The sequence below is a fragment of the Saccopteryx bilineata genome, chromosome 1 (assembly GCF_036850765.1).
Source record: "Saccopteryx bilineata isolate mSacBil1 chromosome 1, mSacBil1_pri_phased_curated, whole genome shotgun sequence".
NCBI classification, from domain to species: domain Eukaryota; kingdom Metazoa; phylum Chordata; class Mammalia; order Chiroptera; family Emballonuridae; genus Saccopteryx; species Saccopteryx bilineata.
The window spans coordinates 350,252,230-350,279,369 of record NC_089490.1 but is presented as its reverse complement, the minus strand read 5'-3'; the positions used below and the strand labels follow the sequence as shown (position 1 = coordinate 350,279,369).

Genomic DNA, 27,140 nt, shown 5'->3' with positions numbered 1-27,140 from the left:
AACACCTTAGTTGTTCATTGATTGCTTTCTCATATGTGCCTTGACTGTGGGGCTACAGCAAACTGAGTAACCCTTGCTCAAGCCAGCGACCTTGGGTCTAAGCGGGCGAGCTTTGCTCAAACCAGATGAGCCCACGCTCAAGCTGGCGACCTCGGGGTCTCAAACCTGGGTCCTCCACATCCCAGTCCAATGCTCTATCCACTGTGCACTGCCTGGTCAGGCACAGTTCCATTTCTATGACAGTGATGTAACCCAAATTTTGGTGTAAATCAAAACACACCCTAGCCTAAGTCACTTACCTATCTTAATATAGTTGTAAAATCATAACCTAGAACATAAAAACACAACTAAGCCACAGAAAAAGGAAAAGGACATAAATATACTGTACTGTACACTATACTGTAGCAACATAAAAATGACTCACATCTCAACTTTTTAAACTTTTTTTGAGAATGAGCATTGTAAGCTTAAAATATCGTATGTCAAGACTGTCATAACATGAGGAGCCCTTGTATTACCTTACATAGCAAAAGGAACTTTGCAGATGTAATTAGATTTAAGGACCTTGAAATAGTAGATGATCTGGATCCTGGATTATCAGTGTGGGGCCCAATAATCACATGCATCCTCCAAAGTAAAGATTCTTTCCTAGTTGCAAAGAACCAGGGAGATGGCATCTAAAAAAAAAAACCCAACCTGTAGGAAATCACCCATCTAACCTTGAACCCTCTATGACTTGGATTGGGGAACTTTAGTTAAAAGCCCTGAGTGAATGTCTGTTGGATACAAACACCAAGAAGTTGTGTGAGCATGTGACCTTTGTGCAGACATAAAGGGATGCATGTGAACGGGCTTTAGAAAATTAACCTAAAGGTTCTAGATTGTCCTTCCTTTGTGCTTGTTAATTAGCAAAAGAAAAGATTGTACTGACCCAAATTAGCCCTTTCTCCATGTCAGCAAAATAGTCATTAGTCATTCTTTCCCCTTATTACCTGGCCTCCCTTCCTTGTAATCCTGTTAACTCTGTTCTGCTTCTGATCAATAGAAGCTAAGGGAAAAGAAAATTCAGGAGGTCTTCTTTGCCTCCCTTGGCAGGCCTCCCCCTCTCCCTCTTGATATAAGTTTGTGTCTTGAGTGGGTTTCTTCCATGCAACACTGGTAGTTCCCAGCAGGCTGGAGTTCTACATCAACCAGTTATTTCTGGCTCTGAAGATAGGGGAAGGGTACCACAAACCAAGGACGCAGCAGCCCCTGTAAGCTAGGAATGTCCTCAGGCAGCAACAAAATGAGGATATTGATTCTGTAACTGTAAGGAACTGAATTCTGCCACCAATCCAAGTAAGCAGGAAACAGACTCTCCCCTGGAATCTTTAGAAGGGTCCACACTCCACAGCATTGTGCTACTTTGATTTTATTCTGGTGAAGAAACTCATACCACACTTCAGACAGATCTGCAAGATAACTTTGGGTTGTTTAAGCCATGAAGTTTGCGACAATGTGTTCTGGAAGCATTACAAAACAAATACATCTATTATTATAAAACAGGGGTAGTCAACCTTTTTATACCTACCGCCCACTTTTGTATCTCTGTTAGTAGTAAGATATTCTAACCACCCACTGGTTCCACAGTAATGGTGATTTATAAAGTAGAAAAGTAACTTTGCTTTATAAAATTTATAAAGCAGAGTTACAGCAAGTTAAAGCAAATAATAATAATTACTTACTGTTGGGCAGATAAAATGTATTATGCTCACTTTGTTAAAGATGGCGCTGCCCACGTGGAGGCCATTGCCCAGGTGATATTAATGTGTGTCTCTGTGGGCTGTGGGCAGGCAGAATCCTTGTAGCCTGGGGCTTGGTTTTGGGATTAAGCCTTTCCCACCCTTTTTGATGTGGGTGGTACAATCCCATCATGCCCCAGATAAGTGACTTTGTATTAGAGACTTACCTATTTTGTATATTGGATTAAAGGTTTGGATTTCTACACTATAAAATAGGGGCAGAACAGGAGCTGGCTCTTGGTTCCTGAGATTAGCATTAGAGAGCAGAGAGCAGAGAAAGGCCGCATGGAAGAGGTCAGGAGAAGCAGCCAAGATGGTGGAGTGTTGAGTGAGAAGCCAGTTTGGGCAGAGTTTGTGCAGGGAGAAGGAAGGAGATGGGGAACAGAGATGATTAAGCCTGCTGAGCTAGAAACCTTTGATTCTAGGAAACTCGGATAAGTCAGTAGCTTTGTGAGCACTGAATGTGAGTGGGTTTTGGAGCCCAGTGTGTGTTTTTACTTGCCCGCCAGGTGCAAGCTAGGATTAAAGACTATGGCCCACCAGTTTTTAGCTTCGTTGTTTCTTTGCCGACTGTGTGGATACAATGCGAACCTGCATAGACCAGGCTGCTGTGATGGTGGCCCTGGCTACTGGCTTTACACTTACCAAGTACTTTGTGTCGAATTTTCGCTAAGTTTGGCAGAACAAATCTTTATAAAACAATTTACTATAGTTAAATCTATCTTTTTACTTATACTTTGGTTGTTTCGCTACTGTCCACCATGAAAGCTGGAATGCCCACTAGTGGGCAGTAGGGATCAGGTTGACTACCACTGATTATAAACTCTTGTGTGGTCTGCTTTGCAACATAGCTAAACATCAGGACCATTTCCCATCTCCTGAATATTCTTTTTTTTCTTTTCTTTTTTTATTAATTTTAATTTATTGTGTTAACATAGATTCAGTTCTCCCCCTCAACTACATGCCCCCTATTACATCCTCTTTGTCCTCTTCCCCATAAGTCCCTCCCCCCTTCCCTCTAGGATTTGCTGTCCTGTTATCTGTATCTATGTATTATGTATATATAATTTTACTAATCCCTTCACCTTCTCTAATTCCATCCCCTCTTCCCCCTTCCCTCTGACAGCTGTTCCTCTGCTCCCTGTGACCCTGCCTTTGCCTATATTCCATTTCTCAATTCACCTTGTTCATTAGATTCCACATATAAGTGAAATCATACGATATTTTTCTTTCTCTGCCTGGCTTATTTCATTTATCATAATAATCTCCAGGTCCATCCATGACATCACAAAAGGTAAGATTTTCTTCTTTTTCAGAGCCACATAGTATTCTGTTGTGTGTATGCACCACAGCTTTTTAATCCACTTGTCCACTGATGGACACTTTGGTTGTTTCCAGCTCTTGACTATTGTAAACAATGCTGCAATAAACATGAGAATGCATGTCTTCTTTTGAAGCAATGTTATGGTATTCTTAGGATATATTCCTAGAAGTAGGATAGCTGGGTCAAAAGGAAGTTCCATTTTTAATTTTTTGAGGAAATGTCATACTGTTTTTCACAGTGGCTGCACAAGTTTGCATTCCTACCAGCAGTGCAGGAGAGTTCCCTTTTCTCTACACACTCGCCAGAACTTAGTATGTGTTGATTTGATCATGAGCGTCATTCTGTTGGTGGTCTAGTTTCATTTTTTTGCATGTATCTGTCCAATTTTCCCAACACCATTTATTAAAGAGACTTTCTTTACTCCACTGTATGCTCTTACCTACTTTGTCAAATATCAATTGACCATAAAGGTGTAGGTTTATTTCTGGGTTCTCTGTTATGTTCCTTTAATCTATATGCCTGTTCTTATGCCAGTATCAGGCTGTTTTGATTAAAATGGCATTGTAGTATAACTTGATATCAGAAAGTGTAATACCTACCACTTTATTCTTCATTTTCAAGATTGTTGAAGCTATTAGTGTTCTTTTTTGGTTCCATATAAATTTTTGGAATCTGTATTCTATATCTTTGAAGTATGCCATTGGTATTTTAATAGGAATTGCATTGAATTTATAGATTGCTTTAGGAAGTATAGACATTTTAATGATGTTTATTCTTCCTATCCATGAACATGGTATATGCTTCCATTTGTTTGTATCTTCCTTGATTTCTTTTTTCAATGCCTTATAATTTTCCAAGTACAAGTCTTTAACCTCCTTGGTTAAATTTACTCCTAGGTACTTTATTTTTTTGTTGTTGCAAGATGAAGTGGATTGCTTCCTTAATTTCTCTTTCAAACAGTTTATTGCTGGTGTATAAAAATACCACTGATTTCTGAATATTAATTTTATATCCTGCTACCTTGCCAAATTCATGTATCAGGTCTACTAGTTTTTTAACTGAGACTTTAGGGTTTTCTATGTACAGTATCATGTCATCAGCAAATAATGATAGTTTTACTTCTTTTCTAATTTGGATGCCTTTTATTTCTTCTTGTCTGATTGCTGTGGAGCAAATAATGATAGTTCTACTTCTTTTCCAATTTAGATGCCTTTTATTTCTTCTTGTCTGATTGCTGTGGCTAGGACTTCCAGAACTATGTTGAATAAAAGTGGTAAAAGGGGGCACCCCTACCTTGTTCCTGATCTTAAGGGGATTGCTTTTAATTTCTTCCCATTGAATGTGATGTTGGCTGTGGCTTTGTTATAGAAGGCCTTTATTATGTTGAGGTATGTTCCCTATCTACCCACTTTGCTGAGAGTTTTTATCATAAATTAATGTAAAATTCAGATTCTAATTCAGGAAGTCTGGGATGGGGCTTGAGACTCTGTATTACTAACGAGCTCCCAGATGGTGCTAATGCTGCCAACCCACTTGGCCCACACTTTGAATACAAAGATTTTAGGAGACCATAAGATAACATGGCAAAAAGAGATAAAAAGAGGCATGGGTAGGAAGTCCAAGGTTTTCTGGCAAGCCTGAAAACAGACCTACTCGACAAAAACTTAGAGACTGTGGGAGTTGGAAAGATTCTCAGATCAAAAGCTACTGTGGCCTGACCTGTGGTGGCGCAGTGGGATAAAGCATCGACCTGGAACACTGAGGTCGCCAGTTCGAAACCTCGGGCTTGCATGGTCAAGGCACATATGGGAGTTGATGCTTCCTGCTCCTCCCCCTTCTCTCTCTCTCTCTTTCTCTCTCTCTCACTCCTCTCTCTCTAAAAATCAATAAATAAAATATTTAAAAAATAAAATAAAATAAAAAAGTTACTGTGATGTCACATGGGCAGGAATCCACTCCCTCTTTGCCATCTTTTTGCTCCCAGCATTCATTCTGTCTCATCACCTGAAGGACACTTCTTTTCTCATTACCTACCAGTGCCAGGAACCCTTGTTACCAACCTGGCTTACAGAGATAGCCTCAGGAGGTTTTTATCTCTTTTAGGGGAAATTCCAATAGGCTCTGGAACATCTGAGGAAGGAGCAAGAAGAGGCCTGGAAGCTGAAAGTTGATGAGAGGAAACGAACTGACAGCTGGAAGGTAGGTTGCCCCCCGGGGAAGGAGTTTGAGTGGTCTGGAGTTGTCCTGGAGCTGGCCCATCTAGCTTCCTCACCTCTGTGAAACAGAATGTGAGGTTGAAGTCATAGAGCCAGGAATCTCATACCACTCTCTACCAGAGATGCAGCCTTAACTGTGTACTCCTCATTCCACTTTTCTGACTTTGATGTAGGGATAACATCTGGCCTAATGTTCTCAGACGTCTCATGCACACCTCACATATGCATTAGCTCACAGTGGTATGACTTGTATAATGCTTGGTAAAACAAAATTTCTGTTTCACTTTCTCCAGTTAGAGCATATTAAAAAGAAAAATCAACTCTGAAATAAATTTGAAGGCCATACTACCAAACTATCAGAACTTTTGATCAATAAAGGGTAACATTGAACCAGTCAAAAACAGCATATTGAACTGATTTAATACAAGTAAGACATAAAAGCATATAACAATGTAGTTGTTATACTACCTTAGAGGCTTAAGTGTAATGTTCTGGTCATTATTCTGAAAATAAAAAATAGTCCAGAGCATATAGTACCAAACCCTGGGCCTTCCTGGAGTTGATTAGAATAAGTAACAGGGACACAGAAGCACGTCCAGAAGCATGTGGAGGATGAAAGATAAAAATTATAGTATCCTTTTTCTTGGCTTGTACTGTGCCTGCTGGCACACAGTTGGTACCAAAACATTCCAATATGAGAGAGAGAGAGAGAGAGAGAGAGAGAGAGAGAGAGAGAGAGAGAGTCCTCAGTCCTAGGTGGCCCTTACATAAACAATATTAGTGCTTATTTCTGATCTTGGCTGTGCAGATACAGATGGAAACTCGAAAACAGAGTATCATTAGGGAGTTTGAGAAGTATCGGCGATTACTAACAAAAAAAAGCCACCAGGTCAGTAGTTGGAGGTAGAGTCAGCCCCAGCTCTTGACATCCTAGAGCAGGAGGAAAGGGAGACCAGACAGAAGCTGGAGTCAAATCACAACTTGCTCATCCAGCAGAGCCGGGTCCTGTGGAGGCTGATTGCAGAGCTGGAAGAGAGGTCTCAGAGGCCTGTCTGCTGAATGCTGCAGGTGAGTGCATCCCGTACACATTCCTCCACCCTGATCCCCACTAATGCCTGCTCTGCTCCCACCCTTAGTTGGTTGGACAACCTGGCCCACTGTAGGTGTGTAGGTGGGGCAGTGCTCAGCTCTGGCATCACACCAGTCCTTCCCCTTTGGCCAGAGAGTTGGGATGGAGCCTGGTGTCAGCCTGTCCAATTCGGCCTGCCATGCTGCCCTCCTGTGACCTTCACCCCTCCACCCCTGCACACCTTCTCTCCAACCTTGTTCTCTACCTCCCTTTCCCTTAGGAAAACTCCCTTCCACAGCTCAATGTCTGTCTGGTCCCTCCAAGGAATAATACATACTCATGAGCTGCATGTTTTTTCTCCTTCTAGGATATTCAGGAAGTCTTAACCAGCTATGTTCCCAGCCTTGGAACCCCTAAGGAGACCTGGGAGGGATAGTGGGGCCTGGCCAGAGGGGGAAGGAACAGAGACTCTGCACTATAGGAAAGCAGGGGCTGCTCCATAATCTTCTCCCTCTTTCATTGGCCAAAGAAGCTTTGTTCATCTTTCTTTTTCTTCTTTGTATTGGGTCAGATTCATTCTTATTTCCAATAAGAATTTCAGAAAAGTTATAAAATATGGGTTTTCAAGTAGATCTCCCAAGGAGGAAAGAACACTACAGATGTGTCCATTAGTGCTCTAAACTCTGACCATAGCTTTTCTCCTCTGTGCACACCTGTTCCTCTCCCCGTGTCAGGTGCACATCTAACCCTTCTCACAGCACTGGAATATGGAAGTTCTCTCTGTGTCACAGACCATTCAGCTCAGTCAAATAAATATCACATCTCTGCTTTGTCTGGTGATCCTGGAGAGGGGCACCTCCCTGCCAAGCCCCTTTTTCCCTGAATTAAGGGAAGGTCCATGAGGCAGAGCTAAGACTTCTTGCCTAAGGCTTATCCCTCCTCTACTAGAAGCAAGTCTTGGAACCTGCAGCAGCCAGAACCAGTCATCCTAGAGCGGAGGACAGATTGCCAAGTGCCAGGCCAAAGAGCAGTCCTGAAGACGTATGCAGGTACTGAGTGCTGAGGGAGGTTGTGATAGGCTGCGGGAGGGACCCCTCCAGGAGAAATAAAACAGTTCAGTGCCCTCTGGATGCCCCACACCCATGTGTCATGTGTCACTGAGAAATCTGTGGCTATGTTTATCAGAGAGACCTTGCCTATGCCTTCTCGCTCTGTACCAGTGTTGCCAACCAGGATCCTTTTCTCTAGCTGATGTGGACCTGGATCCAGACACTGCTTGTTCCCACCTCATCATGTCTGAGGACACAAAATGTGTATGCTATGGAGACACCAAGCAGAAACTTCCCGACAATCCTGAGAGATTCTACAGCTGCAATATCGTCCTGGGCAGCCAGTGCATCAGTTTGGGCCGGCGCTACTGGGAGGTGGAGGTGGGAGACAGGTCTGAATGGGGCCTGGGGGTGTGTAAGGAAAATGTCAACCAGAAGGAGGTGGTCTATTTATCTCACTATGGATTCTGGGTGATAAGGCTGAGGAAGGGCGGTGAGTACCCAGCAGGCACAGATGAATACCCCCTCTTACTCCTTGCAAGTCCCTCCCAAACAAGTGGGCATCTTCCTGGATTATGAGGCCCATGATATCTCTTTCTACAATACGATTGACAGCTGCTCCCACGTTTTCACTTTCCCCCACTATCCCTTCCCTGGGCGCCTCCTGCCCTATTTTAGTCCTTGCTACAGCATTGGTGCCAACAACACCACTCCTCTGGCGATCTGCTCCCTGGACAGGGAAGACTAAGAGAGCCACCATCCCAGACAGAGGCCTCAGAATTTTACCTGGCCACCAGGGTCTTACAGAGCCCTGTCCCTGACAAAGGTCCCCTTAAACTGAGCTGAGCCTAGACTCTGTGGATCCCTCTGCCTGGCCCCGTGGTCTGCTGCTCCTGAGCCAGAGTCTCTCACTAAACCACTCGTGTGAAGAGCTGAGGTTTAGTCAGACAAGCACTGTGCCCTCGGAGAGGATCAGAGTGCTCTAACAATGAAGACTTCCCTTTTCTGTAGCTCAGACTCCTTTTTTTTAGTCCCTATTGGTACCATAATTAAGTGAATGAGGACAATAAAGTAGATCCAACCTTCTGGAAGCCTGTTGGATAGGGTTTAAAACCACAGGCCAGAACACTGCGCCTATCCAGAGCCGCCTGCAGTGCTGAGGCTAGTGAGAGGAGGCCTCACCTGAAGTTTGCTGCAAATGAGCAAGTGTTGGATCCCAGCTCCCTGACCTCCAAACTGGAGAAACGCATTGCAGATTGGCCAGACCAGTGGTCGGCAAACCATGGCTCATGAGCCACGTGGCTCTTTGACCCCTTGAGTGTGGCTCTTCCACAAAATACCATGTGCAGGTGCAAAGGCCAGCTTAGGAGTACCCTAATTAAGTTAATAACAATGTACCTACTTATATTGTTTAAGCTTAAAAAATTTGGCTCTCAAAAGGAATTTTAATCATTGCACTGTTGATATTTGACTCTGTTGACTAATGAATTTGCCAACCACTGGGCCAGACCATTCCAGTGGTCATCCCCTCTGAGCGCAAGCTGGGCACAACACTGTGTCCAAGGAGACTTGTCTCTTGGCCCTGCCCTTCCCTGAGTGGTAGGATTGGAAAGCCTGTGAGCTTTGTTTTTATTTTCACTTTATGGATGAGAAAACTGAAATGGCCTTGGTAGAGCAAATTACTTCTCGCAGAGCTGTTGAAAAAAAATTATAAAGTATTTCTCGCATTCAAATGAAATAAGAATGGCAGGCTTGCTTCTCAGGTCACGTGTCTGCTTGTCATTCATTACATTTGGTCTGAAACTTCCCACTTATTTGAAAGGTTTTCCATCTTCCCTGGAAAAATGGGTAGAGTGGCTGCATATTCTCCTACCTCACAGGGTTGTTGTGGGAATTTTAGATCCATCTCATAGCTTTGTTTCTTTCTCAGGGACAGAGAAAGGCAAGCCATGGGAATTGCCTGTGAAGCCTTCCTATCTCACCTTCTCATCCAGCATCTTCACAGCAGGGCCTTTGTGTCTCAGGGTCTCTCCTGACAGTCTAGAACCTTTTAGACAGAAAGTGGCCATGCCAGGGGCAAACTCTGGTCCACAGCAATATATTGTGCATCTATTGTATACATCTCTCCTCTTTGGATTAGAAACAGGACTGTGACTGCAGGATAGAGAATGGAGATAATAATTTGAAAAGGAAAAATGTGCCCAGGAAGGAAGGCTCACTTACCTACAAGTTAGTTATTCTAAAGTTTAGATCTTTTTGTGTTACAAAGGGAATCTGCATTGTTCCGATAACTATATGACAATCCCCCTGCCTTTGTCTTCTCTAAATCTGTGACAGAGGAGAAATAGGGGAAGGAAGTGGGGGGGGGAATAAGACTAGGCACAAAAAGCCAGTTTGGGAGCCTTATATTATCATGAAGGGGAATTAAGACTGTATATCTGTACTATTGACATAAGAGTGATTGCTGTGTGCGGCAAAGATAGTTCACTGCAGGCCTTAAGAGTATGATGTGGGAATGATTGTGTCTAGAAACAAACTGCACAACTAGCATATGAGAATTAACAGCTTTACCTACTGTGAGGGGCTGCAGTATGTATATAACATACTTGTCACCATGACCGTATGATACAACCTTTGATGTAGTTGAGCCGTGAGGGTCTTTTCTGTTAGGGTAGGATTGAGCAGCAAAAATAGTCTTTCTACTTTAATTGTATTGGCTGTTAACATATAAAGAAGGTAAAACAAACCAAAATGGAAAAATAAACTCATTCTGCCCATCATGCTTCCAAGTCACTTCTTAAGCATTACCGTAGAAGGGGAATGGACTAGTCGGTCACAGACCTGGTCCAGGCAAAGGGCTGAGCTGATCTACAGTAGAGGGACCATGTGTCTTTGTGTAGGGGGCACCCACAAAGTGGGCAAGAGAGGGGAAGAGGCAGGTAGGCAAGTAGCTATGTGGAGGGTACAGTGCCTGGAAAATTGTTTATAGACTAGAGAAAAAGATCTTTAAGAAATGCTTTCCATTGTATGTTCATAGACACTTAGCAAAAGAGGCTAGGGACCAATCATCATTGTTCTTTTACTATGGTTTTATTAGAACAATCTTTATAAGGTTCAGAGAAACCTAGAATGAGTTAAGAAGTGGAATGTCTTTAACTGTAATATTATATTCTGAGTCTACCTTTTTTCAAGCAGGATTGGTTGTAATATCTTAAAAACAAATATTGAGAGTATTGTGGGCACTGGTTAAATGCGCACACATTGCTTCATATAATAAGGCAGGGCTGTATTTGAATGGAGTGGGAAAAGCACAGGATTTTCTGTTTGGGGGTGGCCATGGAAGAGAACCAGCCCACTCTGGAAAGTATGTAGTTCAATAAATATTTGAATACCAACAGTGGGTGCCAGATAGTTTTAGGGAATTCTAATGTGAATGAACACAAAGCTAGCAGGGCAGGTTTTTAATGGAAATATGGTGAAGAGATTTTGGTTTGGGTGCAAGACTATGCCTTTGTTGCATTCTATCAGATAGTCAATTCTTTGGTTTACTTATGAAGAAAGAATAAGTTGACTTTTCAGAATAGAAACCTTATCAAATATGCTTAACCACCTCATCTTGATTTGTTTTTATGTTATGGGGTTGCAAGAGAAGGAGAATTTTCTTTTACTATTCTGGGAACTCAGTGCATTATCATGTTTCTAGAGCCTGATTTACACTCCACTGGTATTCAGACAGAATATATTCTACTAGAAAAACAAGTCCAATGTTAGTAAAAGATATTGATGCAGCAGAGCTGTTTGGGAGAATTATCACAAGATTTACAGTTATAGAACTGCAGTTCCAATAATTCCTAAAACCACCTCTTAAATTATGGAATTAGAAATCTATTGAGTATATTATTTTAAGTATGTGTGACATGTTTTTGTTTTGATCTTATGTCATGTGCTTTCCTTAGCTGATTTTCAATACCCTCTGTATATTATCATTATTTCTTCCATCAGTGGAAAGGAGATAGTAAGACTCAGATACAGTAACTTATCAATACTATCAGGAAATTATATTTTATTAAGATTTTCAAATGTACCAGAGTCAAATATATGTACCTCTTATATTGATATGTGAAATTTTTTATTTTAGCATATGCTGATAATTTATTTGCTGAAAGGGGAAAATGTAAAAAACAAGTATCTGGTGAGCTGGAGAATAGCAGTGACATTTCAGCTTCATTCTTGATACTGTTAACTATAAACCTTTTTATCACAGAGCACACTCCTTAGAGTTGTTCAAAAGAAGAAAGACCTATGTTATATTTGATGTCTCTTACAATTAAGTTACACAAGCAGTACTAGGAGATAAAGCAAAAGATGTTCAAAACCGAACTCACATTGCCTTGGCCCTTGTTGCTTAAAAACAAAAAGCTGGTGATTAGTATACTGACTCCAACAATAGGGGACATAATAAAAGGATATAGAGTTATTTTACTGGACTTAACAATGGTGGTATATATGGGTATCTAAAATGAATTGAAACAGAACCAGAGGCTCAGTTTTTAGTCCCATTTTACTAATCTGCTTCTTTTGCCATGGAACAGATTTCTCTTTCCAAATTGGCTACCATCAGTGATCCCAAGTTTACAGCTCCTCATATGAACTGGAATCCATTTTGATTGGAGAAAGACTCTGAGCCATGTGTAAGCAGATGACTCAAGTTGAGTGGATTCATCAGTGGGCCAGAAGGCAGAGTTATGTCTTAATAGCTGCTTCCATATAACCACATAAAAAATGAACAATTCTGATGAAACCAGCCAGGTGTGGGGAAAGCCAAACAGTTGGTTTCTGCATCAGAGGGACTAGTAGGATATTAAGTTTGAAATATGGGTCAGAAGCTAAGGAAAGAAAAACACCAAATCTTCCCAGACTTATCTCTAATTCAGATACTAGTTGATTGAAACCATTCAGTCTGCTGTCAGAAAATTAACCATTCACATTCTTGCTAGAAATTGAAAATTTATGCAATTAAATTCTTTACAGCCTCATCTTAGAACTCTTATGATATCAGGTGAACTAAATCAGTTCCATAGATAAGACATATGTAAAGTAGGCTGGATGCTCAAGATCTCAACAGACTTTGTGTTCATGAACCCAGGTTGGAATGATCAAAGAATCAGTTCATCAGCAAGCTCCAGATTCGCTCCCATATTTGTTTTGTCCTCAGACCATAGATGATGGGGTTTAAAGCAGGTGGGATGATCAGGTATAAGTCAGCAAGCAGCACTTGGATGTGCAAAGGCACTATGTCCTGCCCTAGCCAGGCCACATAGATGGATGCTATCCCAGGTAAGTAGTACAGAGCCATAACACTCATGTGGGAACCACATGTGCTTAATGCTTTTAACTGGGCATTCTTGGAGGAGAGACCAAAGACTTCACAGAGAATCAGGTTATAAGAAGCAGCAATGAAGACCACATCTGCACCCACAATAATGGAAGAACCAATCAAACTATAGAGACTACTGGGCTTGGGGTCTGTGCATGCCAACTTGGCCACAGCTATGTGCTCACAGTAAGAATGGAGAACCATATTGGAGCCACAGAAAGGTAGATGACTCACCATCCAACTTAATGGAGTCATGAATATGACAGCTCTGATGGTGACAGTCACACCCATTCCCAGTATTATTTGAGGTGTGAGAATCTGCTTATAGTGTAGGGGCTTACAGATGGCTACATAGCGGTCAAAAGCCATGATCAGCAGCAGCCCTGTCTCCATAGCTGTGGCTACATGGACAAAATACATCTGAGTGAAACAAGCATTAAAGCTGATGGAGCCGCCTCCTGAAGAGAAGATGCTCACCATCTTAGGCACTACAGAGGATACCATAACAATGTCCACAGCAGCCAGAACACACAGGAAGCAGTACATGGGCTCTCGGAGGGTAGAATCCGTCCAGATTATGGTCACTAAGAGGGTGTTTCCTACCAGGGCTATGATATACATGGCACTCAGTGAGATAGCCAGCCAAAGGTGTGAAGACTGCAAACCTGGTATACCCACAAGGAAGAAGGTGGCAGAAGTTTCCATTGAGTGGTTGCAGGGCAGCCCCAGCATCACTGATGAGACTGCTTTCCTGTTAATGCATAAAATGATGTAAGAAAACGATGCAATCCTCTATGACTTCTTCTCAGCTGTCATGTTAGAAGAACCTCATAGTATTTTCAGCTCAGGACCAAAAAACTGACATCTGAAAAAGTTATCCTTATCTACCTTCTATACTCTTCATTATTTATTCTTTTTCTCATATTTCATTGTTCAGAGATCAGCTTGTGGATTACTTCCTTTGGAAGTCTCATCTCTACCTCCTCTCTCATTCCATGTCAAAGCTAAATTAGGTACCTTCTGAGCTTTTATGAAATCTCCCATGTTGACCTCTGGGACTGATGGTAAATTAACAATTCCAATAACTCTACCTATGATTTCATTGTATTCAATAATGTGTGTCTTGATCATGAATATACCAAGTTTGTGGTGGTATACAGCACTGCGGTGCACAATCCATTAAAAGATTATATGTGTGCTCATTAGAGCAAACAGTTGAATAAAAGGATGGATGAAAAGAAAGTGTTTTTCTTTTATCTATGTATATACTGTTCTAAATGTTTAATATTTGTTGAATAAAACAATGAACTTCCTGATATTGGACATGTCATATTTTGTATCCCCAGTATAGTACTAGAGAAAAGATGAATGAAGTGTCTTTCTGGTTATTAGTAGATTCACAAAAATAAGGTCATTAGAGAACATAATTTTTCATAGAAGATAATAAACTGTCTGGAAATATTTATAATCTCTACCTTTATTTAATTCAGCCTGGATTTCCTGTTGAGCTAGGTTCAATTTATAGATCAAATAGCTGCAAATAAAACTTTAGGGCTTCTTTATAGATGGATTCCCCCAATAGGTTTTCAATATAGGTAATTCTTTATTCATGATGAGCTACCAAGACATTCCAAATGGCAATAAGACATTCTTTAGAAATTTGGGGATATGATTACAAACTGTGGTCTTTAATGAACCAGACATAAAAACAACAACAACAAATCCTAAATACTAGAAATGCCTTATAATGGAACAGACTGAACAAAGTAATAAGCTCTGCTTTGTAGTCAGATTGAAAGATCCTTACTGTGTATAGTCACTGTGTGAGACTTCTGTCTTCAGTGATAGATCATGAGAATACAAGGGAAAGCTGTTTGATATAGAATGGAAGTGAAGAGGTACAAGGTTATCAGAAATATATAGTTCAGGTTATCCCTAAGACGTCTCTGTGTTTTCTGAATACCACAAACTCAGAGTTGAACATTACTGCGTAAAGAGCTGAAAAAGAGCCTGAGAAACCAGAATACCTCTTCCTCCCACTTGCTTCTGACCCAGAATCTCCCTCTTGGGCTGCCCTGTATAAATCTGCCTTCATTCGGAGGCCAGTCTCAGTTGTGCCTGGCTCATCCTTCCTCTCTCTACCCTGGCAACTTCTAGCTGGTCATATTTTCATTCCTTTGAGGGTCTTATGTCCTCATTTCTCTTTCCTCTTAATTAGTACTGCTAGAGGTTTCTATATTTTATTAGTCTTTTTAAATGACAAGACATTTAATTTGGTGAGTCATTTTTTTCTTTTTTAAATTTTATTTTACTCTTCAATCTGTTGCTAATGAAAACTTTCTTTCTAAAATCAACAATGATCTCTATCAATGACCTGTTGTCAATCCAGTGATTTCTTTTCATTTTTTACTTTACCTGACCTTTCCAAAACATTTACCATTACTGCTTACTCCCTTTTTATATTTTTGATTGAAGTGTATTGTACATACTGTAAAATGCACAAATCTCAGGTATATAGCTTGATAATGTTTTATAAAGTGAACACATGAACACACCCACATGGCCACTACCCGGATCAAGATACAGACGGAGTTGCTTCCTGGTTGTTAAGATAGTCTCAGAAAGCTGTGATCAAGAACCCTCTTAGGACAGTTCCAGCCCATAGCCTGCCTCTGCCTTTAACCTTACAGTAACATTCACAGAAAGACCTAGAGGGTGCCAATCACTAAAAATAAAAGGCCTAGACGAGCCACTTAAGGCCAAGAAATAAGTTATAGGATATGTTAGGATTTTTCAGTCCTATTTAAAGGACAGGAAAAACACAATTGTTTAAAGGTAAAGGCAGTAATACATAACTCATTTGATATAACCTTTGTGTTTATGATAACACTATGCCTCCCCTCTACAACCAAATAAAGATGCTCTCAATCATCCCTACTGCTGTTTCTTTCCCTACAACTCCTTTGGTCTCTGAAAACTGTCTTATCATACCATGATTGAATTTATCCCTTTTTCTTTCAACTTTGAACCAAAGTAATCACACGTCCCCTACTCCTTCTCCACACTCCCCATTCTCTCAGCATTTCCAGAAGATGATATTGGCATCATAGTACCCACCAGGCCTGGCCAGACCTTTATAGTGGAGTGGAGGGCTTATATCCTCCTTTCTAGGGTGACCCTGGCTTTCAGACTCCATCATCTCAATGTCCAGTCCCCAGGTCTGATACTCACATCCCTGGAATTTTCTATACAACTTCCTCTGATGTCTCCGCATTTCTTTCACTCAAAAGAATGGAGATTTATACAGGACCCTTCAGGAGAAGCTGTAAGTGCAGCATAAGATCAAAGATGAACCACATAGAGTCATGGTGAGTATGTCACTTTTAAAGACCTCCCCCTGGGAGTCGTTCTTCCTCTTTAGGTTCTCTATCATCCTGCATTGTCCCTGGACCCCTCAGCTCCCCTTGGCCTCTGCCCAATAGCCAAACACTGTAACAGCTCCAGAGACTGGCTCTTCTCTGTGCTCTGGCCCCTAGGGTGTTCCTGATTGCAAGAGGAGGCAGATGCTTAGTGGATGAAGAGTCTTTGTTTCTTCAAGTCCTCAGAGGATACTTAAGATTGGGGAGAATATAGAGTGCATCCTGCAAAGAAAACAAAATGCCCGAGATTAGTTAGATTTGCAAAAACCTGTTGTGTGCCAACCACCCTACTGAATGCTTTTCAATTCAATTTTCACAACCCTCTAAAGCAGGTGTCAGGAACCTTTTTGGCTGAGAAAGCCATGAATGCCACATATTTTAAAATGTAATTCCATGAGAGCCATACAGTATGTTTAACACTAAATACAAGTGAATGTGTGTGTTTTATGTAAGACCAACACTTTTAAAGTACAATAAGACTCTGATTCCTTTTAATAACGTTGTTATGCTGTTGCTAACCAATGATGAATAAAGGACTTCTTACCATTAATGCGACTTCTGGTGCTGCATGGTTTTGCTGGTGGCTTTGTAGTCTGGTTTATACGTGGTGGGGTTAAGTTTCATGCAGTCATTGAGACTTCCATCCGTTAAACGTGATCGTAGGTTGGTCTTAATGTTCTTTAGATGTGGAAAAGACTGCTCACATGCATATGTAGAGCCAAACATTGTCAGTACAGCAATAGTCACACGCTGCAGTGTGTGGTATGTGACGGGAAGCATGTTCCAAGTTTTGACAATCAGCTGGTCCGCGGGTTGAAGTTTTTTCATTTCTCCCCACTTGTGTTTGCTTGCCAACTCTGCTTGCTGTCGTGCAAGTCTTTCCAAATCTTCATTCAGGAACTTGAACTTATTCACCCACATGTCTGAGGCCTTCAAGTCAGCAGCTTGTAGCTCAAAATCTCTGACGGAGACACTGGGAATGTAACTCAGGTCGGCACTGTCCACTGCACACTCATGTGGATGGGTGATGAACTTAAAAAGATGAGTGCGCTCACAAAATTCTCCAAAGTGCACTTTGAATGACTGCAGGAGATTAGATGTGAAGCCTGCTAGCTGCTGGAGATCAAGATGTTGAGCAGGGTCACTTGCTGTGCATGCATCTTTAAACTCTCCCAGTTTTTCCAAGTGTAGTAAACGACCTGTTTCAAAGTCAGCTATGAAGAGTTCCAGCTTGTTTTCAAATGCAAACACTGCTTGTTGAAGGGATAAGACTGTATTTCCAATGCTTTGCATTTTCACATTGATCTGGTTCAGATGTTCAGTCATGTTTATGAGATAGGAGAACTTCAGGAACCACTCAGTGTTTAGCTAACTCAGGATGCTCAACGTTTTTCATTTCAAGAAAAGTTCAGATTTTGCTCAGACAAGCTGCGAAATGGCTGAGCACCTTCCCTCTTGACAACCAATGCACATTGCTGTGCAAAAGCAGACCAGGATAATTATTCCCAACTTCATCCAGCAGTGTTTTAAACTGGCGATCATTCAAAGCTCGGGCAACAATAAAGTTGACCACCCGAATGACTAGCGACATCACCTCACCAAGCTGCTCACCACACATCTGAACACATAGCACCTCCTGATGTAGGATGCAGTGAAAACTTAGGATGGGTCTCTTTTCATCTTCATGAAGAAGCGCTACGAATTCTCTGTTTTTCCCCACCATGCATGGAGCACCATCAGTACACACTGAAATAAGTTTACCCATCGGTAGATTTTTTTCTTTAGCGAACTCAGTGAAAGACTTGAATAAATCCTCCCCTCTTGTTGTCTCTTTCACAGGCAAAACAGCAAGACTTTCCTCACGTAGTGTGTCACCGACAGCATACCTTGCAATCACGCTGAACTGGGATAAATGGCTTACATCTGTTGACTCATCCAAAGCGAGAGAAAAGAATGGTGCTGCATTTATGTCCTTCATTTGTGTTGCCTCAATTTGATTTGTCATCATGATAGTACAATCGTGAACAGTTTTTGCCAACAGAGGCATGTCTTTTATTCATTTGATTATCTTGACTTTATCTGAAAAGTCATCAAGAAGTTCATTGGCAACATCAAGCATGAATATTTTGGCATACTCCCCATCTGTGAATGGCTTTCCATTTCTCACAATTGCTAAAGCACGAGCAAAGCTAGCCAAATTCCAGTCACCTTGTTGAGTCTAAACACAGAGTTGCTGCTGACTAGCTTGCACTCTGCACAGTAGCTCTTGACATGCTTTCTTCCTGCTGTCCTTCGCTGGATATTTCAGTGCAAATGTAGTATGGCATGTGTTAAAGTGCCACTTTATATTTGACCGTTTCATCGATGCAATTTTATCATTGCATATTAGACACACTGCAGAACCTGCTCTCTCCACAAAGGCTAATTCCTCTGTCCATTCCTGCTGAAAAATACGACACTCTTCATCCTTTTTTCTTTTAACCATCTTCTTCATCAAAAGGGTTTCTGCAATTAGTTAGCTGACTACTTGATTAAAAAGAGGGAAGTTTACTTCCTGACCTCACAACAACCCGTGTACGTTATGCATTATCCAATAAAAATTTGATGTTGTCCCGGAGGACAGCTGTCTTTGGCTCCAGCCATCCTCAACCATGAACATGAGCGGTAGGAAATGAATGGATTGTAATACATAAGAATGTTTTATATTTTTAATGTTATTTTTTTTATTAAAGATTTGTCTGCGAGTCAGATGCAGCCATCAAAATAGCCACATCTGGCTGGTGAGCCATAGGTACCTGACCTCTGCTCTAAAGTAACTGCCATTATTACATCTTCACTTTATAGATGAAACTGAAGGGAAGAGAAGGTCACAAAACTAGTAAGCCAGAGTCATGATTCAACTTCTAGCAATTGTAATTCATTTCTTTGTTGTAGAACTCTTCGTACTAATAGTATACTTAATTTCTCAAAGTCCACATCACTGTTCAGTTCAGTTCCTCAATTCTGCCTGGGGGCTTGTAGTGGGCTTCACTGTTTAATATTTCTCATGACTCTCTGTTATAAAGTCCCATTTGAATAAAGAAGGGAAGTAGAGTGTAAAGGGATGAAGGAAATAAGCTTTTCAAACTTGGGGAAGGGCATGTACTTTAGCACAAAGATATAAAAAGACAAAACATTCTCCAAGAATAAAGCAGAAAAGATGAGTGCAGGATGTTTGAAAGAGAATGAAAATGAATGAGGGCAGAAAATAAATTAGGTGTATGCTCCATATTTTGAAGGTTATTACTTCTGCCTGGGCATCATCATGGCACAGTAAGAAAGCTAAGGAAAAGAAGCCAACAGGCACAATATATAAAATTTATTTTTTAATGTCAAATGTTTTAGAAATATATGGAAATATATAAAACCAAGAAATGATGTTACATGCAGAGATTGTATGTAACTAGAGTTTCTAGTGATGTGAATTGTGAGAGGCCTTTGTTTCCATTGTGGGCTAAGCAGTGCTTCATGCCTTCCTCAACCTGACTCATCACATTCCAAAAAATGGAAAGAGGTGCTTGAAGTTAAATTTACCAGGCTTATCATTTATTAGAAGGTCTAGACTTCAGACCTGTGAGAGAACTAGTCCCCAAACTGTTGTCCTTAAATGTTTAAACTCTAAAGCCTGTGAAGCCTATACAATAATCCAGAGAATAGGCCAGAATGTAAACCTAAATAAACAACAATGTGGAATATTGATAGAAAAGTTAGCAATCAAATGCAGAAGGTAAAAGGCATGCTAACTAAATAGCCCCAGCATGAGATGAGACAGCTAAACTTCGACAGTGCCAATGAGGACAGATGGAGCACCTCTTCTTGGGATTCAACCTGACTTCCGCTGAGGCATTAATGGCAGGAGCAGATCCTTACAAACAGAGTGTGGCCTCAACTCACCACATCCAGTACCATGGCAGAAGGGTTTCAAAAGGAAGATGAAGCATTCCCAAAATGGTGAAGACTCAAGATAATAGAGTAACAATAGAGAGAAAAGTTCTTTATAGAAACAAGAGCTTTCAACATCTTTGATTCTTCTACCCTTTAGAACATAATAAGAAAGATTAAATCTACAACTCACTAGGCCAAACTTTATTTGGGCATGCCACCATGATAGGAAATACAGACAAGGGCCAATAAGGCCCATCAGGAGATTGAAATAAGATTTCAAGGTCTAGCAATAAGAATACAGAAGAGAAACTATATTGTGTGAATAATTAGGAAATCCCATTGAGGGTTCTCATAAATTAAGATGGAATATTACAAATTTCTAATAGTGATTATAAAAGTATCTCTTTGTATATATGTCAGAACTTTTCTATGGAAAACATAAATATTTGCCATATTTTATAAATTATTCTCTCTACTTAAGAATATTTAGTGTATGGTGGCCTGACCTGTGGTGGCACAGTGGATAAAATGTCAATCTGGAACGCTAAGATGGCCTATTCAAAACCCCGGGCTTGCTTGGTCAAGGCTGATATGGAAGTTGATGCTTCCTGTTCCTCTCTCCCCTCTTCTCTCTCTTTCTCTCCTTTCTCTAAAATGGACAAATAAAATCTAAAAAATAATAATAATATTAAGTAATGTATATAGTAAAAAATGGGTAAAGAAATAGTTCAAAATAAATATATTGACAGGTTTATGCTCTGTAGAAGTCAAAAAAATAAAAACAATATTTTGCTTTGTTTTTCTCATTTATATAATAGATATTTTAAAAATTACTACAGGGAAATTTAGCAAACGAACTCAATGCTAGGTTAAACAACTGGACAAAACACTTTTGGAAAACAATTTGGTGGTAGAATTCTTTAGGCCTCCACATGGTTGAAAATTTCCCTGCGATTCTGTCCTAAGGTTGAGCCAAAAAAAGCCTATTGACAAATATGTTTGCTCTACTTGCTATAGAGGGAAAACAAAAACTAGACTTGCTACTACTCTGGAAAGTGTAGGTTAAAGTAACCACAGTCATGGACATACAAACTATTGTAACTTGTGTTTGTAAATATTTTAATTGAAAAAGCTAGAAGCAAAATTAAAAATTAAAATGTTGATGAATCCATATTTAAGTAATTTTCTTTTTTATTTGTATAGCATAGATTTTATATTGTTTGTTTTTAAATAGCATAAGCGATGATTAACAAAACAATGGTTTTCATATTGGTTATATCAGTATCTGATGCTTTTCCCCCTGCCCTTCTCTTGTGAACTTTCCCAATGTCCCTCTTTAAGTCTCTGAAAACCTCAAACCTAGGGAGAGAATAGAGACCTAGAGCCGGCCAACAGCCCCAGCAAGAGAATAGAAATAAATGTTTATAATCTAGCCCTGGGAGATGAAGTGGGATAAGGAGTGAAGACCGCTCCCAAGAGGGGTCAGTGAAGATCCAGAGGGAAGGGTGAAGGTTTCTCTGTGCAACCCTTGGGAAGTAACTGATTATTTTCAGCCTCTGGATAAAGAGGGGAGGACACAGGAGAAAATATTAAAGAGACTAGGGTCCTGTCCTCCTCCTTTACTGTGAAATTTGTCCAGGCATCTTGACAAGAGGTGATCACTGTAAGAAACAAAGCCTAGAGCTCCGTGGATGGCACCCCAGTGGGTAAGTACATTCCAGAAATGAGACCAAAGTCATTAGAAACATTTCAATTTTTAGAAACTACATTTGACTTTGGTTCATCCAGGACTTACCTTCTTCACAGTTCTAGTCAAAAGTTGAGGAAATAAATTGGCCCTAGTTTGGCCTGGATTAGGCATTAAAGAAGCGGAGAAATCCCAAGGTTTCCCCAGCGTTTTTTTGCCTAGTGCTCCCCATTGTACAGAGTAAAGATTAGACTATTCCAGCCTGATTGGGCCTCTAGCCTGCTCCAGTCAGGCAAGATCTCCTGAGTTGATTCTTACACAATCAGCAGGTTTCTTCAATTGATTATGTCCATGTAAAGGTCTATTCATACAGCTGGGAAAAAGGATATGAAGTCACTAATGTCATATGGAAATAGTACTATGTCTGTGTTCTGTGGAAGACAGCCACGAACCAAGGGGAGGGGTCCATAAGAAGGGAATACAATGCCTATTCCAGAGGTCAGGCATCCTAACATTTGACCTTCTGTGCGTGCACACACACACATACACATGCATAAAGCATCTCTAATGTAGCTATTAGTCCCTTCATTTAACAGACTGGGAAATAGAATAGAACACTGAGACAGAGAGATTACACTCCCTAAGTCACACATCCAGAAATAGTGGAGTTAGTATTTGAACCTAAATGGGTATTGCTTCAAATCCATGTTTATTTCACCATAACAAAACATCTCTCAGGAGCTTCAGACCCACCATCAGAATGCCTTTTCCCAGATTTGAAGGCATGGCACTAGTGTCCAGGTAAGAATGCCCTATGTGGGCTGACACAGAAAATATTTCTTAGTAATATTCTAAATAAAGCAACTCAACATAAGTGCTACAACCTAGTTCAAACAAACCACCAGTCAAGAAGCCAATTATCAAATGGGAGGATTTTATTTTTAAACATACATTCACGTTTTCTTTGTCCCAGTCTAAAACAATTTCACTGATTAAACTAGGTCTGGCACAAATCCAAGTATTTGGGTTTTATTGAGTCTTATGACTGGTTCTTTTGTGACGAAGAACAACTACCTTGACCTCTCCTGACAATGAGTGAGTGATTAGGCCCCTTTCTACTTTAGGATGGTCATTCATCACAATAATTTGAGAACACTTACGACAGTCTTCCTGCTCTTAGATAAAACTGTATACTAACTAGTGTTCCCCTTAAATCTCTGTCCCATCTCTACAATCCCTAGACTTTTAAAGCATCCTTAAAAATGTTCCGTGAAACAGAAACACAGGAGACTATTCCAATTTGCAGAATGCAAATTTCAGGTCTGCTCCCCATAGTGAGCAGTAGAATCCAGGGAAAGGGAGCTGTTGCTATGTGCCACGGTCTCACACTCATTCTGTTTGCTCTTTATACTTATCCTTTGCAGTTGATGTTCTCCCCATTTTTCATAATAAAAGAACTTAGACTTTAAGAGGCTAGGCAATTTGCCCAAACACTGAATAAGATAAAGACCTGAAGTGGGAAAACTTGTTTGGTAGATGGCAAAGCTGTTGACCTGAGCGGTACTGTGGTACTGCCTCCTAGGACTTCTCTGTCCCTTTCTTTTCTTATCCTTTAGATCGACAAAAACTTCCATTTGATCCCTGAGGGAGTGAATTCACACATGTTATTATTTATTAGCATATTAAAGTACACAATTCACAGAATTTTAAAGTAAGAATTAATGTAGAAGAATGCATGTGAACCATTGTAAAGTTTACAAAACTTTCTTTTTTTTTCAACACCTACTCAAAGACTGACCCACAAGAAAGGAAACTCATAAAAAATTAAAAAAATTAAAAAACCTTAAAATTGTGTTGGAATATGAATTAAGAATCCATGAGGTTACATAAAAGTATTTCTATGCTTATTTCCTTTTTTTTCTTTTTTTCTTTATTTTTTTTTTTAGGTGAGAGAAGGAAAGATAGTGAGGCAAACTCCTGAATGCGCCCCACAACCAGGATCCATCTGGCAATGCCAATGCTCAGGTACTGGGCTATTTTTAGTTCCTGAGGCTGACCCTATCAGACCAACCGAGTTATCCTCAGTGCCCAGGGCCACACTCAAACCAATTGAACCACTGGCTGAGGGAGGGTAGAGGGACAGAAGAGGTAGAGGAAGGGGTGGAGAAGCAGACAGTCACTTCGCCTGTGTGCTCTGACCCGGAATCGAAACCAGGACGTCCATACTCTGGGCTGACACTCGATTCACTAAGCCACCAACCAGGGCCACCTATTTCTTATGAAGTAAGCTATTTATGTTTAGACAAGAATATTTGAAATGTGCATGAGTTTATGTCAGACAATTGGGGAGAATTCAGTGACTACTAGCCACTTATTCCATTATAGGCTAGAGATACCAAAGAAGGCTTTGTAGAGAAGTGATCTGGGATGGGCCTTGAAGAAGGAGGGAAATTTGCTTGGATAAAAGTCAAGAAGGTAATAAACCTCTCAGTGAAAACATGACTGTTTGAAGAAATGCACCATAGTGAGTGTGATCATGGGGAGTCTAAACTTTGACTCTGCTAGGAATCTGATGGAAAACATGAGGATATCAAGCCCAAGAAATGGTAAGATGCAAATTAGACCTTCAGCTTATGAACCTTTAGGATGTGAAGAAATAGGAGCCATTATTAGATCCTTAGTGAGAGGACCTTATAGGCAGAAGAGCAAGAAGTTGGACAAGTGACAGCCTGTGCTTCATGCTGACCTCTGCCTCTTCAAAGAATAGAAAATAGTCAACAGGACCCATTTCACTGAGCACATCCTTCTTGGTCTCTGTAGTTCATTCTTTTTAATCACTATCATCAGATAATGAGGCAAAATATTCATTGAAATTTATTCATAAAAAGATGCATCTCTTCTTTTACTTCTTTTACTTCTAATTATATACAATGCCTAGATTATCAGAAAGTTTAAGGTAAAACTTACTTAAGAAACTTGACCTTTCATTATCTTTTTAACCATGAAATCTGGGCAGCCTTAATAAGACAGTTTGTTTGTTTGTTTGTTTGTCTTTTAGAATTAGGTCCTATGCCAAACATCTTTGAAAAAGTCATTTAGATTTGATAATATGACCAAACCAGTGTTAAACCTTTAGAGAAAAGTAATTGTACATCACTAATATAAGGGGATAATTTAATAAGGAAAATGTTTTTGATTGGGTTTTAATAATTTAGAAGATTATTTTTAAAGTTCTTGGCCATTTTTAAAAGATAGAATATACATACAAAAGGAAAAAAACATAAAGAAGGCTGTGTTTTTAAGTTAAAGTATATTTCTATATAACATATATATTTGAATGAAATTCTAACATAATCTTCCTCCCACCATTCCCTCACTTACTGAATTATGTAAACATTTTACAATGTAAATATATAGCTGTAAAAATGTTATATGCATAATTCTAAGTCATTGAATCAATGTACTAGAATTTAAACAATGTTTTATTTTTAAACACATATTTCTTCCAACTTTTCATTATTATAAAATCAATAACTACAAATAGCAAATCATTGCTTGTTATTGATGTTATAACGTTACTATAGATACAGTAATATGTATATGCACATTACATGGATTTACATTTAATTACTGCTCATAGAACTCTTCTGTATTTTCTATTTCCTTTAGAAAAATTTCCCCAAATCAATGTTACTGGATGAACAATTTTGGAAACTTCTATAGTGGAGTAGGGCAATTTAGCAGCAGAAGTTATGAGCATGACTATTTCTACATTTGCCAGTGGGTGTTTTCATGCATACTTTTCTTTGTAAAATATGTAATGTCAATTTTCAAGAAGGCATTTGTAATTTGTCTTTATTATAGGTTCCATCAGTTGGCCAGGATGGAAATAATAACTACTAGTCTACAGTTTCCAAAGGCAATCTCTCTCACAGAAGTTAAAAGCTAAAACTTAGAGCTCCTAGATTCTTCACACCCTCAGATATGTTTATGTCTAATAATGCCTGCTTAGCGCCTACTTCTTTCTGGCTCACTGGTATCCCAGGACTGGAGTCTCTGCACATCTGGTTCTCCATCCCCTTTGGCTCCATATACCTGGTGGCCATAGTGGGGAATATCACCATTCTGGCTGTGGTCAGAGTAGAGCGCAGCCTGCACCAGCCCATGTACTTCTTCTTGTGCATGCTGGCTGTCATCGACCTGGTTCTGTCCACTTCTACCATGCCCAAACTGCTAGCCATATTCTGGTTTGGTGCTCACAACATTGACTTAGATGCCTGCTTAGCCCAGATGTTCTTCGTCCACTGTTTTGCCACCGTTGAGTCAGGCATCTTCCTTGCCATGGCTTTTGATCGCTATGTGGCCATCTGTGACCCACTACACCATACTTCAGTGCTCACCCATGCAATGGTGGGTCGTTTGGGCCTGGCTGCCCTCCTCCGGGGAGTACTCTACATTGGACCTCTGCCCCTGATGATTCGCCTGAGACTGTCCCTTTACCGAACCCAAATCATTGCCCATTCCTACTGTGAGCACATGGCCATGGTTACCTTGGCATGTGGTGACACAACAGTCAATGACTTATATGGAATGGGAATTGGCTTCCTAGTATTGATCCTGGATTCATTAGCCATCACTGCCTCCTATGTGATGATTTTCAGGGCTGTGATGAGGCTGGCCACCCCTGAGGCTAGGCTTAAAACACTGGGGACATGTGGTTCTCACATCTGTGCCATCCTTGTCTTCTACATCCCCATTGCTGTGTCCTCTCTTACTCACCGCTTTGGCCATAATGTGCCTCCACATATCCACATTCTTTTGGCCAACTTTTACCTACTCATCTCACCCATCCTCAATCCAGCTGTCTATGCTGTCCGTACAAAACAGATTCGACAGAGACTTCTTCACATTCTTAAAGCTGGGGCTCAGCCTAAGTAACTATTCTGCACCTATTTAGTGATGGTCAGAAAATGTCCTGACTGGGGAAGCCAATGCAATGAGACCCATGCAACTGAGTCTTACCTGAGTTGTGGAGATAAGGGTCTATGAGGAATGCTAGAATATATTCTGTTTGACCATAAATTTTCTGAAAGTGGAGAAGGGAGTACCTGAAATATCTGAACGTGTAAAGAAATCAAGGCATAAGTTTTTGTACTACAACATCTTTTTTCTTATTTGACTTTATCAACTTAAGTACAGTAGACACAATCATGCAGAGCACAGAAGTAGGATCATTTCTATTTTTGACCTTTTTTGGAAAAGAATTTGTAGTTCCTCTTTGGAGAGTGTTATGA

At 40.3% G+C, this 27,140-nt stretch overlaps 3 protein-coding genes across 3 annotated transcripts; 2 read left to right on the top strand and 1 right to left on the bottom strand.

Moving 5' to 3' along the window:
• The first annotated feature begins 498 nt into the window (after positions 1-498).
• Positions 499-8,187, top strand: LOC136319591 (E3 ubiquitin-protein ligase TRIM68-like). The gene is given in 8 exon segments (XM_066252779.1): positions 499-600; positions 5,224-5,304; positions 6,130-6,192; positions 6,195-6,389; positions 6,758-6,769; positions 7,319-7,439; positions 7,639-7,970; positions 7,972-8,187. Coding segments are annotated over 8 exon segments (1,122 nt in total).
• A 3,634-nt stretch (positions 8,188-11,821) lies between these two features.
• On the bottom strand, positions 11,822-14,687 carry LOC136320580 (olfactory receptor 52I2-like). Its single transcript, XM_066253738.1, has 2 exons — positions 14,624-14,687; positions 11,822-13,567 (listed from the first exon to the last, which is right to left on the bottom strand). The coding sequence occupies exon 2, from the start codon at positions 13,546-13,548 to the stop codon at positions 12,604-12,606; it is 945 nt and encodes a 314-aa protein (XP_066109835.1). The 5' UTR covers positions 13,549-13,567; positions 14,624-14,687; the 3' UTR covers positions 11,822-12,603.
• Positions 14,688-25,830: 11,143 nt separating this feature from the next.
• Positions 25,831-26,784, top strand: OR52M1 (olfactory receptor family 52 subfamily M member 1). The gene has a single exon (XM_066253737.1). The coding sequence runs from the start codon at positions 25,831-25,833 to the stop codon at positions 26,782-26,784; it is 954 nt and encodes a 317-aa protein (XP_066109834.1).
• The last annotated feature ends 356 nt before the right edge of the window (positions 26,785-27,140 follow it).